General features: G+C 34.0%; 1 protein-coding gene across 1 annotated transcript in view; it reads left to right on the forward strand.

The window, feature by feature from the left end:
- The window catches only part of LOC128559288 (CD109 antigen-like), a 57,192-nt gene that overhangs the window by 11,556 nt on the left and 25,050 nt on the right, over positions 1-20,586 (forward strand). The window contains exons 13-21 of the mRNA XM_053550573.1: positions 34-99; positions 896-1,090; positions 1,651-1,800; positions 6,283-6,339; positions 6,594-6,674; positions 9,238-9,288; positions 9,590-9,683; positions 10,633-10,674; positions 17,358-17,375. Coding sequence (XP_053406548.1) covers positions 34-99; positions 896-1,090; positions 1,651-1,800; positions 6,283-6,339; positions 6,594-6,674; positions 9,238-9,288; positions 9,590-9,683; positions 10,633-10,674; positions 17,358-17,375 — 754 coding nt within the window. The remainder of the gene's footprint in view (positions 1-33; positions 100-895; positions 1,091-1,650; positions 1,801-6,282; positions 6,340-6,593; positions 6,675-9,237; positions 9,289-9,589; positions 9,684-10,632; positions 10,675-17,357; positions 17,376-20,586) is intronic.

Here is a 20,586-nt window from a genome sequence, read left to right on the forward strand (position 1 = left end):
TAATATATATGATCAATGAAATGAATTTTATAGGTTGGTGAAAATCTGACTATATTTACGGAGGCAACAGAGTTTCTGGGAGGTTTGATTTCTTACGAGGTAAGTTAGGAAATATTTATCTGGTGACTTAAATATAAAGGAACTTCCAAATAAGTTGAAAAAATTGAAGGAAAGAAGAAACCCAGCACTGGTTTAGAGATTTTCAACTTCTCACACTCTATTCACGTTTATACATTTCGTAGTAGCTTGCAACATGTTCGTAGATAAAATGCTTTTAGCCTGTCCCTGCTGATGTGTAACTGGAACGGTATTCACAATGGTAACACAATAGGAACTTGCTTTTCATTACAAAAAAAATAAAATTTGCTTTTTTGAATAAGTCTGTTATGAAATATGTTGTAAGCTTTCAGGAAAGAATCCATATAAAATTAAAGACATACCATTACAATCGTTAAAAGAGATTTCGGATCACTAGGGAGAAATAAGCAGTAAGCAGATAATGTGCTAGGTTTCAGTACTTTTTCCTGAATACCGTGTTAGGGCGCTTTAATTTCTTTTCAAGAGTAAAGGTGAAATTGTTGTGGTGTAAAAGTAGCTTTGTTTTGCGATTTTAGAATGATCTAGTAACAAATCCTTAATCTATGATAACGAAATTATGATAGATATGCGTTTATCTAAGAACATGGAGTCAGTCGCGGTACTCGTACCCAGCTGAGAAAACCATATTGAACTCGCCTAGCGGCTCGTCCAATATGGTTTTCTCAGCTGGGTACTCGTCCAAATATATCTCCGTATTGTACAGAACAATGTTAAATAACCTAATATTATCTGATACTTTAGCTGATACATATTGCAAATGTATAATGAAGGACCGTTTCTATTGTAATATACACAGATATATGCACGAGGAATTCTACTGAAAACTGTTGTAAACCGCCTAGCTCATGCAAAACGCACTTATATCGATCTGGAGGTAACTGGCGATATGGTCCCGCAAATGTATGTAGTGGCTACTCATCTAACTCCATTGGGACATCTCCTTTCAGATTATGTAACATTCAAGGTAGATGGATCTCCTTGTAAAAATAAGGTTGGTATATTTCCAAAGTTCGGTAATAGTAACTGTGTCCATGAGAAAGTGTGCACGCTGCAAAACACATTTAGGGTAGTGGCGTATGAACTAATTTCACATGATGAATTGGTTTTGGAGTCTTTTTTCAACATACAAATGCTACAAAAGTGAAGAATATGCATGCAATATGATTTCAACCAACGAATAGCTATGATTTTTGGGAAAAATCCTCCTTACAGCAAAAAAAAATATAGAACTTTTTGAATCCGCTATTATCTGACTACCATTTCTAGGGATGCTTAGGCTATTTAGCGTCTGCATGCCTAAATATTTTTCTTATGAACAGGCTAACTGAGATATTAACCATAGTGCTCTTTTTAAGTGTAATCATAAAATAAAACACATACTGTATGATGATATTGATAAATATCCAAGTATATGAACCTGACCTATCTGCCTCGGTGAATATCACCTTGCTCAAGTCCATTAACTTGAATATTCACCTTATCATCAAACAATATCTGTTTATCATTCTTTTCTCTACTACTACTTTAACTTATAACCTCTCATTCTTGTAGGTTTCTATCAAATATAATACGACTGTATTGGAACCAAGGGGAGGTTTGCAAATGGAAATCAAAGCTGATCCTAATTCCACAGTCTACATTATGATCGAAGATGAAAAGAATAGACTTCTTGGTACTGAAAATGATGTCTACCTAAGTGAGGTATTCCTGAGTATATTTATATATCAACGCGGAATAATACAATGCTCAAGCTATTAATCTGGATGCTAATACAAATATTCGCTTCTGTTGTTTAATACTTGGCCGATCGTTTTATCTTTTGGGGTTAACCTAATTCCAATATAAACATTTTGATGTGGAATAAGTAGTATGTAAGTAAACGAAACACAGGAAAAACGTCCTCAAAAATATCATGGTACATTTGTGAGACATTGCATCTGAAATTCTGTGACATAGCAAAGTATTTGTATGTTTCGTTTATCATTTTACCATCTTTGTCAAAAAGCGTCGGGATGTCAAAATTCAGAACATAAGTATCAAAATTCATAACCAAATTTATACATATATATTTCTATAATAAACTCGTCAGCATTGGAGTAAAAATGGGTTGAACACTAAACATTTGTATATCAAAGACAGAAATAAGAGAAAAACAAAACATTCATAGAGGATTCATAAAACAACAAGAGCTGTCTACCTAGACAGCGCGCTCGACTATTTGAAGGATTGATGGAAGTATTGGGTCAAATATTACTAGAGATTTTCAGACAAAAGAAGAAAAATAGATAAGAAAAACAATGTACCTGTATTTGTGGATTTAGATAGTTTTTGCACTATACGGCAATGTAAGTAAATGTTCAAAGTTTAAAAGCCATATATCAAACACTTTAGACAACATATGAAATGATATGCGAAAATTAATTAATTTCTATGTTAAAAAGGGCCATAACTGAGCTAAAGTCCTTGTCCCCGGCCGCGTCATACCAAAGACGTAAAAATGGTACTAGCAGCTTCCTCGCTTGGCGCTCAGCATTAAGAGGGTAGTGCTATGACTGGTCAGCCCTGTGTCAGTATAATGTGACTGGGTGGGGCATCATGTCACGTGTCTACGGCGTGATATTCCGGTGAGGCAGCACTATAAAGTTGGGCATTGTGCTCACTGCTACAAGTAGACACCGTCGTTTATATGACTGAAAAATTGTTGAAAAAGACGTTAAACCCGAACACATACACACATACACACATACACACATATTTATGTAGTCTTGCCTACATATGTAGACTATGATGGTAAACAAGTGGTCAAAGTTTCAAATCCGAATGACACACAGATTAGGCAAAATAGGACTGGTATGAAAAGTTTAACTGATTTCCATGTTCAGAAAGGGCCATAATTCAGCAAAAATAGTTGACAGAGTTATGTACTCCTGCCTACAGGTAGAGACTGTTATAATAAACAAGTGTTCCAAGTTTGAAGTAAATATATTTGATGGTATACGAGATATTAACATAACCTTAATCAACGCCGACGCCGGGGTAAGTAGTATACCTCTCCATATTCTTCGAATAGTCGAGCTTAAAAATGTCACTGCAGATGGGTGGGATACTTAATAACAGTAATATTTGCTCTAAATTCATAAACAGTTACAGCAACTATTGATAAAATGCTTCTTGAACTGCTTTATTGTGAAATGCATGCATGTAAATAAAGAAATGATACTAGTATTTCGTTTAACTGATTTTATTTGATAAATAATTTTTTTCAATATTTTATTAATTAAAATCTAACAGGAAGCTGCCCTCAGATATCATCTAATTTTCACATTTTGGCTTTGATTTCTGTTGAGGACATTTTCCTGTATTGCATAAACAACTTAAGATTATAAATCATCAATAAAACTTTTTGTTGGAATTGCATTATTTCAAGAAATGTAACCGGCCTATACAGGCTAAATATTACGTTGCGGAAATGTAACCGGCCTATACAGGCTAAATATTACGTTGCGAGAGTAACTTAATTGGATGGAGACTTGTTAAGCCAATATACAATAAGTTGCACCAAAATAGTGTAAGCTGTCGTCCTATTTTGACATTGAACAATTAAACAATCACAAACTGTGTCATTATTACTCGTGGGTGACTAATTTTTGTGGGTTTCATGATTACGTCAATCAAAACGATGAAAAACAGTAAAAAGTTTATTATTAAATCTATATTTATTTCCTTTCTTCTGGTCTAGATGTAGTCAAATAATCAATGATAAAAAGTCGTATTGACCCGAAGGCGGAGCCAAAAACACAAAAAATAGGTCATATTGACCGCCAACTGTGACGTCATCACGGTTTGACGTCAAAACAATTCGACCTCGTACACAATTTAGCATGAAATATGACCAAAGGTTGCAGATATTTGTATTTAATGTTTATACTTATGAGTAGGCTGAATTTTATAGTAAAACAATTATTGCCTTTTAAGTTCGGTCGATATGTGCATTTATCGACCTGATAAAAGCGATATCAACATCGGGTTGCGCCCTCGGTCGATATCACTTTTATCAGGTCAATAAATCCACATATCGACTTCACCAAAGGGCAATAATTGTATAATATTTTAATGATTTATTTCTTGTGTTGAAAGACAATACATTCCGACGATCTATGGATGTTTTATTAGCTTCCCAGCCAAAATTCTATATCGGCCCGATATCAAACCGACGTCGTTGTCTATAACGGCCCGATATCGGCTTCAATTTCGGCTGCAGATAGGAATGATGTCGGCCCGACGTCGGCAGATGGTATCGGGCCAACATCATAATGACGGCAAACGATATTTGGCCAACATCAAAATGACATCGGCCCGATATAGGCAGATCATATCGTGGTCGCGAAATAGTGTGACACGCAGTGCTTTATCAAAGTTTTCTTACAATATAGAGGCCCTTTTGATCTTTTCGCTTCTATTACTTATTAGCAGTCCTTTTCTGTGGCTCAAATGTGTGCACCCAGGTTCCGACACTTATTAGCAAGTTAGAAATATCCCGACTATCACAGCCTTTAGTATGTTTTTCAAAAGTTCCCGGGCACATTTAAGGCATTATTTCTTTTGCTTCTCAGTGAACAAATGAGGTACTCACCTAGCGCAAACCTTTCTCAGGTCCAAACGCTTTTTCAGAAATGTTTGCACACTGCCTTCTGATATGCCAGTACAACTGGCTATATCTTTCGCCGACAATCGCGCATCCTGATCGACTACAAGTGGTAACAGACAGCACGGGTATTATCTTCGACAGATAATTTCCCAGCTTTAATAGCTTTAACCCACCTAAATACTGTGCGCATTGAAATGGCCATATATACCACACAATTTGAATCTGTATCAAGCCTAATTCGGCATTTAATATAGCTACGAATTTTCGTCAATTTTACAATATGACAAGTAAATTAATCAGTGTACATGACTGCATTCATTTCAATTTGAAATAACTTGGTCATTTGAAAAGCAATTTGCACGAAATAAACATATATCGTTAGCTTTTAAAGACCCACCACGACCTAGTGACCTACTGTTTTCACTCACAAAAACTTCATGAAAATCATTCTTGAAATACAGGTAATATACAGTTATACTACAAGTTTTCAGGTGGACAATTTAGACCATTCCTGAATAAATGTGTTTTGACAACTTCATCTGCAAACTTATTCAGTCAATCTCTTTTCAGCATAGTTTCAAATACATAGATGAATAACTATCGTACACTGTGGAAACAAAATGTGATTGAAATTTCACCAAATACACTGATTTCTGTACATATTGCTACAGTTATTCAATAAAATGTTGAGACATTACACACATTGTCTTGGCCTAATATATGTTACTGTCAATGTGTAACTAGATAGTTGTTATTTCTCCTTTTCTTCATGCAAAGCATGTATAATTACCATCATGGAAACACAAAAGAATACAGTTATTTTGTGGTGCCTCTTTAAACATACCATTCAAGTGCAATGGAGCATTTAAAAAACATGGATAAAACTAGGGAAGCCAATTAGTGGCAGAACTTTTTGCAGGACCCTCGTATGATAAGAAAGAATCTAAACATAAACATTTTTTAAGAAATCTTTTGATTCTCTTTTACATCGCTAAACAGATAAAACAAAACTTGTCGTGCTTTTGACTATAAAAAGATGTAGGTTATTCAAGGAAATAACATTACACATCGTAAATTGCAGAAAAATGCTTACAGTTATGGGATAACTCCCTGTACCCTCGTAAAATTATCCCGCGATTTGTATTGATTCCATATATTCTGCTATATATTAATCATTAGTTAGATACTAATTACATGTTATCAAACGCGTTATGTAACACGGATAGCACGTTTTAAGATCATGATTACACGTCAATCATTTGAGATATGGTATTCAAGAGAATAATCTACGTGGGTGTTTTTCATTTGCAATGCATACATAACAAATTTCAATTTGAATGTGTGTGTTATGTATGCACAATACAATGAGCAACGATGTTAATAAAATATGGTTAAACCATGACCTTATGCTCGCATAAAAATATAGAGCTATCTTTTTAAGTTAAGTTATGATTAAGAGGTAAAAATGGCATTTTAACGTAGGAAAGTTGATTAAGTGGTGTGTAAAGAACAATTAAACTGCATTTACATTTTAGATAGCAGACACAATTGAGAAATCAAACCGAAATGTAAAAAGTCATACAGGACGAAAGGTAACTTTTATTCAATACACTTTTGCTTTCTTTCCGTACAAGATCTAATTGAGAGCATTATTTTGTTTTATCTAAGTGTCAAATTAACAGGATTAAAATCACATTTACTCTACCACTGAAGATATTCTTTGAATATAAGCAAATATTCATTAGGCATTAAGAATGAAATAAAATCAAGAAAAATCAATTAATTTTATTATGTATAATACGTGTTGAACACTACTGCTGTTGAACGAATCCTTACTTTGTTTCAGCGAAGGTATGATTCGAATATGCCGTTGACGTTAAATGGATATCGGTGGATACTGAAATATGTTAATTATACACATGAACAGGTTTTTTTCATAAGCTTATTTATAAGAACGTTATAAATACATATGCAAATAGAATTGTCGCTATAAGCCGGCTTAAACACTACCGCCCGCAAACACATGTCATTAAAATTTGCAAAAACAAAGATAGATATTTCGTAACTTATGGACCCTTCTCTAAGTTTGTAAACAAAATTTATCTTCGAAATTGCTGAAACACATTCCTTTTACTTTAGCGGTAAAGTGGTACAAATACCCCGATTCCGCCCGATTTGCCGCTCGTTTCAGTCGAGCTATTTGCACGCGCATCAGTTCGGTTCATCCGATTAGCCCGATCGAAACACCACGACGCATTTCGATCAACGGATAGCCCGTGTTGTATGAATCAAGTCCACATAACCGTCAGATGTCAACATTTTTGAGTGGATCATCGATACGGATGATGTTATTACATTCATCTGTATCGATTTTACTAGTATTTCTGATGGATTTTACTTATTTGTTGATAGGGAAAATGTATAAATATGTTATGGTCTGTGTAAAGTAAGACCGATCGATGAACCTGTCATATGTTAGTAAATAATCTGAAGCAAAAAACATACAAATCCTCTTTCATTGATACCTGAATTCTTTATTTTATATGTAAAAGAAATAGGGCCTCTCATTGATCTTGTACTTGTGGAATATCCCAGAGTCTACTCATGTTGTTACGAATATGTATTTTATTTATTTGTTATTTATTGTAGTCTCATCAATTTACATAATCAGCAAAATATAGCATGGATAGAATACATAAAATACAGTACATTGTCATTCTGTAATTGAATTACAAGAAAATTTTCTCATGTATAAACCATATTAAATTAACCAATACCACACTAATGGTTTCAGTTAAAGTAAAACTTACTGAAATGTTATTTGATGATCGTAATAAACTTTAAGACATGAAACCTTAAGACATATTTTAGATATATATAGATCAACATTTAAGACAAAACACAATTATAACACGATTCCAGCAGTCTAAGATAGCTAAATATTGTTAAGCATTTCTTTTTTAAGATGGCTTTTTTGAATTATATGAAGCAATTCTCATCCCATAAGATTTTTTTTTGACGAATTTCTAGTCCATGTTGATCCATTCTATGGGTACTACCAATTTTGGTTTATTCTAATGGTGATTAGTGGTCAAACATTCATTAAAAATGCTGTTTTTAAATTTTTCATCCGTTTCATCCGTGATGTTTTTAATTAAATCAGTTAGTTGATTTAATTGTAAAGGAGTGTATCAATTCAAGAAATTGCATGCATTAACTGGACAGGCATTAATTCTCAATTTTAAAGTTACGTAGGATTTCGGCATAATATTTCACTTTCAGAGGTTTATAAACTTTATCATAATAATATCTTTTCATGTGGCATTTTTATCATTAAGACATGATGAAGTTAACAATTTAGGTATATATAAGAAGCAGTTAGATAACTTGAATAAGGGATGGAACGAGAGAGATAAAGAGGAGAAACTGCCAGTGGCATAACACAGCTATGACGCAAAACTTTACTCTTGATCTCCAAATGTATAGTTTCAGTATAGTGTATAAATGAAATGTATCCCTTCTGTTGAATCTGGTAATGGTGACGAATAAGACGATTTAAAACAATCAATTGGGTTTAATTTCACACTGAAACAATTATGGGTTATATGTTGACTTTCAAGCTTTTCAAGGTGGAGCAAGACCCCAGGTGCCCAGATGCCCCAACCCAGACCCTGAGCATTATTATAGGCGTGGGCGGTTAGCTTGATAGAACTATAGATCTTCCAAAACCACACAGGCTGGGTTTCGAACATGAAATAATTTAATACCTCAAGCGAAGCTAGGAATCCACAGTAGTTAGGGACACATGATTCGAAGCCAGCGACCGTAAGCACTTAGCCACGGATGCCCCTCAAAACTCATGTTAATATATGCAAAAATATTACATAAGGAACCATATTTATGCATGTACGGCATTCCTTTGTAGAAGGTATAAACAGTACAAAACATTTAAAGTCCTACTAGGCTTTTACTGCCTTTTATGTAGTGTCATATGCAATGAAAGAAGAACGGTAACGTCAAGCTGTGTAAGGGATGAATACCAAACATGTTGTGTGCCTCAAAAAACCTATTTTAGTAAAACTGTTAGTGATTTTGCTATTATCGAGAATCTTACGAAGTTTTTAAATACCATTTAAATAACTCTTGCAGAAATAATCGTAACTGCATACTTAATCCAAGTTAATAAAACATGACCTGACCTCTAAACACTGTCATATATAGAACTTGAAGTAGTATCATATAGTTTCATTCATAATTTATTGTGATTGTATTAACGCAGTACATGTCATTTGAATTGTGAATATGTTGTTTTAATGTATTTGAGACGAGCTGACAAGGGACTTGCAAGTTTTTCACTTATTATCCTGTAAATGAACTTGAACCAAAGACAAATTAAAGCTGATGTATTTATTCTTTCTGGTAGATGAAGCTTTATTGTGTCAGAAAATCGATTTGTGAAGAAACAAAATATTGTTGTTTCTTTTTCTCAGGAGAAGTTGTTCAGGAGAAGCAACAGTAACGTTGGGGATGATATATATCACGTAAGAATTGTGTATATATAAGCATTTTTCTGATATAAAAAAACTGTGTACCATTCTTCAAAAGGCTTCATCGAATTAGCGTTGTCAAACATAATTGAGCTTATGTGGCAACTTTGAAGTGCCCGTAAGTACTGCCGACACCAGAGAAAGAATAAATGACTTTTGCCAATTTTGTTTTGATAGATCTTGATAATATTGCCTGCTCTTGGGCGTAGTCGGTTCTTTTTAAATTATACTTCAAGTCTTTTATTAACATATTGTTGTAAATGTTGTAATATAAACTTGGTTATTTCATTTTTAGGAAAGTGGTGTAGTGGTTTTGTCAGATATAGATATGTATCAGAGGACGGACACCAGCAATTTGCTTATGTTTGATACTATATTACCAAAGAAATGTAAGAATTACTGTACCTACAAAATCTAAACGGATTGTCAAACCTAAAAAACATAAATCAATATGCGGATGCATATAGTTACTTTGCAAATCAAAATCGTTAAAGCCTAGTTTACATTATTGTTGATAACCATGCCGTCAAAATGCAAATGCGATACATTTTTGTGTATTTATTTCTGTTCCATAACCAAAATAACATGCTATTTTGTCATATAGTAAGTAGCAAGTCATGACACAGGGTCAAATAATTATAGGTTATTAGCTTTGTATCGGGAAATATGCACGAGTTCTCAGCGGAAATATTGCGCGACTTTAGGAGCGCAATATTCTTCCACTGAAGAACGAGTACATATTTCCAGATGCAAAGATAATAACCTTTTTATTACATACGCATCTACACGTATAAATATTATGTAAATATCATAAATATGTTCAACAGCCTGAATAGGATTGACAATACTGAACTCAATAGAAAAAATAGGGCAACTACACACGCTGAATTACGTCACGCACCCGATATGAAATTCAGGTGTCAGTGTATGGAAAAATATTGACGTTTCCGGTACCAGTGTAACTTAACGGGGAATAGAAACGTGTATGTAATAATGACTTAGGTTCATCTGCAGTTGAATTTCCAGACTAATAGCCATTACCTTCTGATACTACGTCCAACTCATCCGCATAAGAAATCAGCGTAAACGTTAATGCTTCTCGTAGGTGAATATATTAAGCTTATAGCATATTGGACAAGTGTAAATGGAGACTTCGGCAATTTTCGCCATTGGCGTACATTGTCGAGTACCACAGACACGAGGTTAATAATATACCTGATCACAATTTCACAATGTGTATTAATGAAATCAATAAACAATGTTTTTGTCCAGTACATGGCAAGGAAATTAATTATCATTTTCTCCCATGTTTAACTATTTCCTTGCACTTTTGTTTAGGTATCCATATCACAACCTTGCCTCCAGTTACCTATCCCTACGGTAAGTTTCTTAATTTTTAACTTTATATAAAATTGTAACATAATTTACAGTGCAAGCAGTTTGGACTGACAAACGTCAATATAATTACGATAAATAATTCACAATAATGGGAAAATGAATGCATTAAATTTTAAACTAGAGAACCATGGTAAACTTCTGGATTGCAAGAATGAGATAAGGATATTGGATATTGTTGTTTCATATGGTTTTTTAATGGTGGACATACATGGTGAGCTTTGACGGAGTCTCTTGTGTAAGCACACATAATTGCACAAATCTCAAAACCTGTCACGTGCTAAATGATTACATCAGTCCTATAAAGAAACATGGTGAAAAAGAGCTGTTAAATGTCAATGCTGTAATGTATTTATAAGCAGAAAAATCGTAGGATTTGTTAAATTCGTTTATTTTGGGACCGCAGAATGTAAAGATAGACATCTGGTATAATGCACAGTATCAAAGAAAATCACGAAACAGTTTTGTTCTTAATAAATTAAATTGATATTTGTGGATATAGTTTCTACCATGTTCAATAAAATACCTTGTAAATTTTGTATGTTCGTGCTGGTTTTCATACTACTTTATAAGATTCAAAACTTCATTCATTTCTTTAAATGCGAATAAGAGCCAGTATATAGTTTAAACGAGTATCATTGTATTTCAATACGTTGTATTCTTCTGGACACTCAATTCTTAAGCACATCGTTCCGTATTTAAGTGTGTACCTGAAGACATTAGGTAGCGCAGGATGCTGTGTTCGGTGCAGGGTCGAAACGTTGATTTGAAAACTTTAGTGGGGTAAGTATTCTCCGCATTTTGGTCTATAAAAACAAATAACCGGTAAAATCACCTCACTTGCCTTATCATGTTATAAAAGAATTTTCAAAGCCGATTTAAAATCCCGAAAAGATGCCATTTTGAGGGAAAACGATGAAGGTAATTGTTAAACTTTACGCAAATTTCGGCGATTATAAAGATTATAGCCGCATTTCTTTGAAATTATTGCAAAACAAAGACATTGTCTTTTTTTTCCTGTGTCATCCTTCCAAACTATAATGTCTAAATCGTTGTTTTAATTGATATTTTTTAAGTTTGAAATGCACCATACACACCAAAAACGGCAATGTTTGACGCAGGATGAAAATTTTACTGGACGATGTTCGGATGGAGGTTATTGTAAACTTCATCACAGATAGCGCAATGACCGCTTTTAACGCTGTCAGATTTTTTTTTAATTTTTAATAGCAGAGGTACCAGCGTCGTATTACGATTAGACGTGTGAAAAGAAAACAGATATCGTGTATACTATCGAGTTGAATTGAATAACAATGTAAATAAGTGTTTGATAACAAGAAATTAGCGCCCAATAAATTTTCTACGTAGAAATAAAACTGTTAAATACATAAATTTCAATGTGAAACGATTTTCGTAACGCTGCGTAACTGAAATTTATTATATATACATATGAATGTAAGGTATGATTTATAGTCCCACTGTGGCTCAAAGCTTAGTGCATTCGCCTTACAATCAAGAGGTCGGGAGTACGAGCCCCATCAGCATCAGACTTTTATTTCACTAGTTTTATTTTTTTTTATTGTATTTAATGTCATGAATTTTGCAAATATTTTAACAAAAATCATGTGAAAAAACAAGCGTTTTGTTTTGATGTCAGGTTCCAGTGTACTGTCTGTATAGCAGATATAACTTTGGGGTCCAAATTAAGAGGCGTGGAATTTCGGAAAAGCACATACTGATTTCTCCCCTTTCACATATATTGCATCCACTATCTTAAAATCACTGACTAGAGTTTTACACTTGGAAAAACATATTGACTTTACAAATGAGAATAAACATAAAAGGTTCCTACTACCATCCCTTCTCTATAGAGCTAAAAGATTAACCTTAAAAAAGCTCTAGACTGTTAGCAGTTCAGAAAATTAAACAGGGGTTTTCGAGAATTTCGGCGAACAGTCTTTTTCTGAGTAAATTTTTAATAAATAACTTCTGAAAATGGTTTGTCTTTTGAATTTATACATATAAATGGTAGTTTGTCATTCTCCCATACCAGACGTCTACCATAGCAGTATTTTTGGCCGAAATTTGGTCCCATTCTTGCTTCCAAAAAGAACGTATTTTGACAATAATGACATTAAAAAGAATTACAATAGTCATTACGTAAATGCTGATTTCTATAAACTTTGGAATTGGAACATAACATATTTACATTAAGTCTTCCTTTCTAAACATTCACCCGAAAAGAGACACAATTTATAGGCCTAATGAGATTCTGTAAGGTTTAAAAAATTCACAGGCCAAGCTTTTAAATTTGAAGCATTTATTATTAGTGACTGGTTTCTATAATAATAATTTACGTAAAATTGTTGATACAGTACGTATTATTCAAATATGTTTTTCTCTAAATCTTGGTGCAGATGTATATCTATACCTACTTTCTTTTATTTAGAATATTTGCCAAGTGTCCACATGTTGAGATTAAATTTTAATGCAGTCTAGGACATAACAAGCTTATACATCATGTATTTCATTGAGAAATTATGGATTATTATTAATACAAATAATTGTAATAATAGAACATAAACTTCCTAAAACGGATCCGTAATTCCAGATATTTGCAGCCATAGCAATAACCCCACTTCTTTAATTTTGTATGGGGCACTGGTGATTTTTCAAGGGAGCTCTGCCTTTTAGGTAGTACCTTATTTCATATTAGCTGTTGCTGTATGTACTTACTGTTTTAGTATACTGGTTTTCATCTGGGGACGTGTTACTTTATAACGAATTTTTTCAGCAGATAGAGTGCAGTGACCAATTTAGACAGTGTCAAGCAATTGTGTCTATTCTTTTTATCCGATTTCTTTAGGATCTTCTACTTTTTTCTCCATGCATATGTCTTTGTCCATAAACTGATACAAGAAGAGTTGTGTCAGCCAATTAGTAACACCATTTATCGTTTTCAGACTCCCGAAGTATTTATCCAAATGATTTTTTAAAGAAATATTACAGTTTGAAAAGATACTCGCAGATGCAGGACAATGTTCATTATTGGTAACGATTTTTTTTCTCAAATGAAGTATGCATTCTTTCATAATTATGCTATTACTGCCCAGAAGCAACTGAAAAGTACACTGAGATAATACATCATTTAACGATTGCACCAGTGTGACAGTGTAAAATATAAGGAATTGAAACTAGATTACTGTACTGGACAACTGGGGTATCGGACAAAACTATTCGGGAATGCGAAGCCAGTGTCACATGACACGGGTTTCTGAGGACGGCAAAATATTTTTAATCTAAAAAGCAGGAATGAAATCGTTGTAATATCACAAGACCATGCCAAAGAGAACAAAGATTTACAATTGCGTACAAAAAAGCAGATTTTGAACGCAACCCAAAAGAAATCAGTATATTAAGTACACGTGATGCATCAGATATTGGTTTAGTGCAAACCAACTGCGAAGGAGAAGATATCAATGAAGGTAGTGATTCTGACGAAATATATAAAACAATACACACTCAGAGAATATGGTCAGCTTAACTTGTACAAGAATGGGTTTTCATTAGTAGCAAGCAAAACGTTTCCTATGGAAAATATATGTTATCTATTCATTTTAGATTTTGTCGAGTGGTTTTTGAACAAAACCTCATCCCAAGTGAGATACACACAGTACTTGACATTAGAGTTCTGGAAAGTTCGGTACAAATTGAACGCTTTATTTGTGATAAATCTGCTGTGAATAGGTCGGCATCCATGTTTAAGCACTGAAAATAGATTAGAAAATAACAATGATAATTTTAATGAACATCGGTTAAGCTGATATATAATGTAGGGTTAACACACGTTTTATTTTTCGTGTAACAACATCTGCAGAATCCCAAGGGATTGGTTGGTGCACGAGCCCGTAGGGCTATTCTTGCATCAAACACAACTAGAGTGCTGGAAATATCGAGAAAACAAGACTATTAGCTGACATTAGCCGGTCGAGGTCGACCGTTTCAGGTTGTTATGGACACATGTTTTATTTATGCATTTTCATGGCTTACAGAAACAGTGCATAATTTTTACATGTGGAACGGACATTGACATGTGGTGATTTCTTTAATATTAAATATATGTAAAATAAGTATTACTCCCCCTTTTCCCGATATATAAGTAGGAATTTTAGCTTTACACGGCATCCTATCTTTACACAATTTGCAGGTGAAGTGAGGTGCCGACATAACACAGTTCTGCTTCTGTCTGTCCCTTACGTTTTTTTAAATGTAAACATTACCGTGTAATAGAAATTGGTATCGATACCCATATTCTTCATTCCTTATAAATGAAATCTCTAGGCCTAGGCTATAACGTAGAAATTGCACCCCACCACATTGCGATCAAAGTTTGATAAACACAAACATTTGAATTTTTCAAACATCGACATAATGAACTTAGATCGGATTTTTGGTGAGATCTACAAATAAATTGAAAAATATATAATAAATACCTTCTGTTCATCAAATGCTCATAAAATATGGAAAAATCCTTCAAACTTAACGCTTCGTCCTCGGCGCTATATGACCATTTTGTGTCGATTCGCCGTTAAACTCACTCACTCACTAACGCTTCGTCATGTTTATAAATGCTATACATTACACAGCATCACTACATCAGTAGACTGAAGAGATGTGTAAAGTAGACACAAACAATTTTTAAAAGTTTCTATGTACGATTTAAAGAAAGCATGTCAACTTTCTCGACACAAATTAATTTAAAAAACGAAATAGTATTTTTGTAAACGTTGTTTGTCTATTATTTTCGGGGATTAAATCGCGACGTGTAAACTTACTTTGAGTCAAATACGCGTAATAATACAACAATACGGAACGTCAATGCAGTCGCGTATCAAGAGAGGTAGCACTTATTACAAGTCAAAGTAAAGTTAGGTTGAAAAAGATATTTTAATAAAAAGGCAGATGAAAAGAATTCACAAGTCTCGGACCTTTCGACTTCGGCCAAAATTGATTCGGGATCCATAATTTGGTTACGTTGGACCCGAAACAGCATAACCAAAACGTTCACCAACAGCGCGTGCTCGCGAGAATTTTGTTGTTTGTACACGTTTTTTCCTTGTTTGTGCATGCCCGAAATCGGCAAAAACAAAGGTTTTATGCAAGAATATAAGGATCTTACATGCCTGCATGGCTGTGTAAGACAACAAGAATACATTTTCTTGCCTACCAAGCATGGAAAGTATACAACAAACAGATCACGTGCTGGGGATAGATAGCCCTGTCTATCATTTGGGTATAACCTCGTCTAATATTGCGTGTAGACTCCATTGTTTCTTTTTGACAATTTCTTCAGACGCATATTAGTAACTAGATGTGTCCTACAAGTAGTGTCGGTACCGAAATCTCAATTTACATAATGATAATAAAAAAAACTACAGACAGCAATACATGTATTCAGAAAGATATATCACAAGAAATTGGCTGTATATTCTTATATATATACACGTTCTACTCCCGTTGAATATATTTGCCATAAACAATTTGCCTGAAAGAGTCAAAAACAGTCAAAAACGGTCATTGCACTATCTGTGATGAAGTTTACAACAACCTGCTCCCGAACATCGCCCAGACATTTTCATTCTTTGCCAAACATGGCCTTTCTTTTGTGTATATGGTGTATTTTCAAACTTAAAAATAACCACTAAAACAACGATTTGGAAGGATGACAGGGGAAAGATTGATAAAGAAATTGTCTTTGTTTTGTAATATTTCAAAGAAATGAGGCTATAAACTTTATACTTGTTGAAATTGGCATATAGTTTATTTTTTAACTTCGTCGTTTTCCCTTTCATTTATTCCATGATAAGGCAAGTGAGGTGATTCTACCGATTATTTGTTTTTATAAACCAAAAATGAGAATATTTACCCAACTAGAGTTTTCAATAAAGTATCGATCCTGCGCCGAACATAGCATCCTGCGTCGAACATATCCGGTTAACTATAGTGTGTTGCAGAACAAAGCTGCAATAGTATCATAGTTAATGGAATGTCTGTTAAACTAGTGTCAGTGGGTATCATGGTTGTGTAGCGCCACCCCCTGCGAACGACAAAAGGAAGCATATTTGCTAATCACAAGTAGGGGGTTCCTGATAAGTTGTAATGGATAATACTAACTAATAATAGTGAAATGAAGGAGTAACAAATCAATATGTAATAAGATTTTTCAATACACGACACATCATGAGCATTCATGAATAATTTATTTTATAATTTAATCAATCAATGCTACCAATGCTGATTCTCATGAAAAATTGAATATTATTAACAATAAAAATAGTTAATTAATGTGCCAGAACAACAATTATTTGGTTAGTTAGGTGTGAAAGATCCACTGGATGTGCTCTAGGGCTCCTCTTAAATTTTGACTGACAACATTTTAATTACGGCAACGCAACCAGCGCCACAATCATGACAATCTTTCTTCACTTCAGAATGACGTTAACGCAAAACAATCTTTCATCATTAAAACTCTTTGAGTGTGAAAATATAACTGTAATTATGACATGACACCGCCGGTAAAACTATCGGAATATTTTAAAGAAGTAAATAATTTATTTTTGTAGAAACCATAGGCAATTAATGCATTACTGTCAACCATATTTTTGCAGGAGTGTTTCCTGGTCAGCGTAAGTAGACATATTTGATTCAATTAACCGCCCCCGTCCCCCGTCCCCCCTCCCCCACCTGGTATTTTGCGAAACAAATTACAACCTCAATTTACAGGAAGAGGCCTGTACTGGTTCTTCCCAGGAAAGACGGCTCCGCGTGTATCGGTGCTATACACCGGGCACATTAAAGAACCAGACTGTCTATTCGCAAAGAGCTAGGCTAAGTTAGCCGGACAAGTCTGTATCTACAAAGGAGTTCTCTCTATCTGTGCTGGGGGCTTTATCTCACTCTGTCCCTCTGGTCAGATCACTCTGCGTCTGTACTAGTAGAGGATGAATTTCGCGCCCTGTGTGGCTGCGTTTGCTATATGTAAAGCGCCTTTGAACGTGTTTATCATGAAAAAGGGCGCTATATAAATCTGGTATAATAATAATAATAATAATAATAATAATAATAATAAAAGAAATCAAAGCCAACAATGTACATCTCCAAGATATTCGAAACACTCTACAACGTGCTACCTTATGACATATATTGTAAGATCAAATACAGAATTGAATTTTTGAATATGTGCGATAAAGATTTTTAACGTCTTATTTTACAAAACTGGAGCTTATAAATGTAAAAATGATTCGAACCTGAGACCTCCATTGACGTTATACTAACATGTCTGGGGTACTGTAACCAACTAAGCTACCTGCAAATGAGTTCCTTATTGAGACATGAGAAATTATGACTTTTGTTTATTTCCGAATAAACTAGAAGTCCTTTATGTTATACAGACATGTAAGATGGAAAAACCAACAACTGTTTCTAAACATTATACTGGTAGTATGGATTTACTATTGTTATCATATCAACTCCTGTGAATAGACTGTTTATTCAAATTTGTATAGAAATTAAATTTTCCTATTAATTATCAAAAAGAACAAGAAAACAATACCTCTGGTAAGTTATTTCAAAAGTGATACGTGTACACAATTCCGAGACATTTTTATATATTGACAAATTTATACTTCACTGTTTGGAGAGTGGGATACTGTACAACAATACAACAATGTACACATTATGATCATGTAGCCATGTTGAATGATTAAATATTCAAAAGTCAGTATCTATTCATAGATCTGAACAACTTACACATTCTCCTCTCCAGGATTTTAGTAGTGCTGAGTAATATGACGGAAACGAAAAAAAAAAAAAAACGATTGCGGAGGTTCTCAAGCGTTTGGAGTGCATTAATAAGTCATTTGAGTGCTTCTGGTCCCAAAATATTTCATTAAATTAATGAAAATAAAACATTAGTCCAGAACTACAAAACACCAAACAAACCCGGCTATAAATAAAAGTGTGTATCTTGTATCTAGGCCTTAAACTTTTCTGACTAGAGTAGACTTGTAATTTGGGCTTTATTTCACTTATTTTTAAAATCAAAGTTTTATAACTTTGACGTCATTACAGTCATATTTTAGATAACTTACTGTTTTGTGGAACTTGTACTATTCAAAACTTTTGTACATTTAACCTTGTGTGTAAGCTGGAACTCTCCTACTGCCTCAGTTGATTACCAAGCCATAATTATGTTTCAATCGCTGGATTCTTTATCAATGTCAATCGTGCAGTCAATTCAAAATGCACATTTTTATCCAACACAAATTATTAGGCGATGACCGAAACGATGTATGCATACCAAACATTCTAATGAAGTCACATTTTTGAATTAACGTCCATTGAACTAACAGTTACTTTCAAGTGATCATGAAAAGATAAAATTCTGTTAGATGACGTTACATGACATTGTCATGTGGAGTAGTATTCACTTGTTATTTTGTCCGAAGGAAAACGAAATACTCTTCGGGTATTTGGTTAAAAATACACTGTGGAGCGAATTGGCCTTTGTCGGACATTTTGTTTTATCTTATATAAATTCACCACACTTTACTCTATCAGATGCCAAACAAGTGATTTTAAAACTTCAAATATGATATCTTCATTTGGTTAATTTGCAGGATACACAGTAAAGATTTGACATCCGTTTCTGAAAAGAATTGCCAGGCGATAAATCTTGTCACGGTATTTCTGGACTATCAGCTTATATGAATAATTACAATCATACAAGACTTTATCTAGAGGGAGTGTGAATGGGTGGTATATTGCTTGGTGTAACCGAAATTATATGGGTTTGTTTTACCCGGTAAATATAACGATTTTGACTGGCTGTCTACGTCAAGAGGCCTAATTATTTGTAACTAAATGTTAATAATGTTCAAACTGTCGACCTATTAATTTACGGAATTGATTGAAGAATTAAGTAGCCTGAAAAAAAGGAAGTTCAGTCTTTGATTAAGGAGGAGCTATATGGGAGCAATAAAATTCATATGATACATTTTCGTCTTCTTCTCAGGAAAGAAATTCAAACCTTGGTAAGGTGTTCGAAGTGATTCAGTTCCTTTATTTACGAAGGAAACTGCATAACAATTGGCAGTTTGTTTCTTGCACACCGGACTGGCGTTTCCGGTGATTTTACCCATGCCGGCAAAACCCATCTGGCACCCCCATGCCAGATGACTCTCATGCTGTTAATGGCAGCTAACAATTTATGCACTGATTATATATCGTTTATGTAAAATACGAAAACATCAGGTACCTTAATAGTTTCTCTTTGTTTCTTTAAGTATATTTCTCGATTCAAAATACGTTATTTAGCGGCAAGAACCTAACGTTACGCTACAAACGACAAAACTGAAGTGGAACTTTGTTATTGTGCGTCACCAAAACGTCATGACGTCATTCTATTTACGGACGTTAATTTCCCGCATTTTGTGTACATACTGTACTATAAGAAAGAGTGCTTTATCTATTTGCTTTATCTATTTTTATTATTTTTAAAATACGGTGTGCAAGAAAAATAATCTGTCAGAATAACAAGCTTATATTAATAAGATATGCAAGAAAAATTTAAGTCGTGTGTTTACGAATCGGTTATAAATATCCGCCCCTCGGCCACCTGCGCAATGGCGGTTACTAGGCAAGCCTTGTTACTGCCCAATGCGCAGGTGCCCTCGGGTGGATATTTCTATCTAATTCGAAAACATATGACAGATATTATTATTCTTCGAAAAGTGGTCCATAAAAGTGTATCACAGTTTTGTTAATCCATTCTTGAATTATATCACTTTTAATTCAGTGAGACCCAAAAATAATTGATTTTGTGTAACTCTTTGTTCT

Source organism: Mercenaria mercenaria, chromosome 9 (assembly GCF_021730395.1).
Source record: "Mercenaria mercenaria strain notata chromosome 9, MADL_Memer_1, whole genome shotgun sequence".
NCBI classification, from domain to species: Eukaryota; Metazoa; Mollusca; class Bivalvia; order Venerida; family Veneridae; genus Mercenaria; species Mercenaria mercenaria.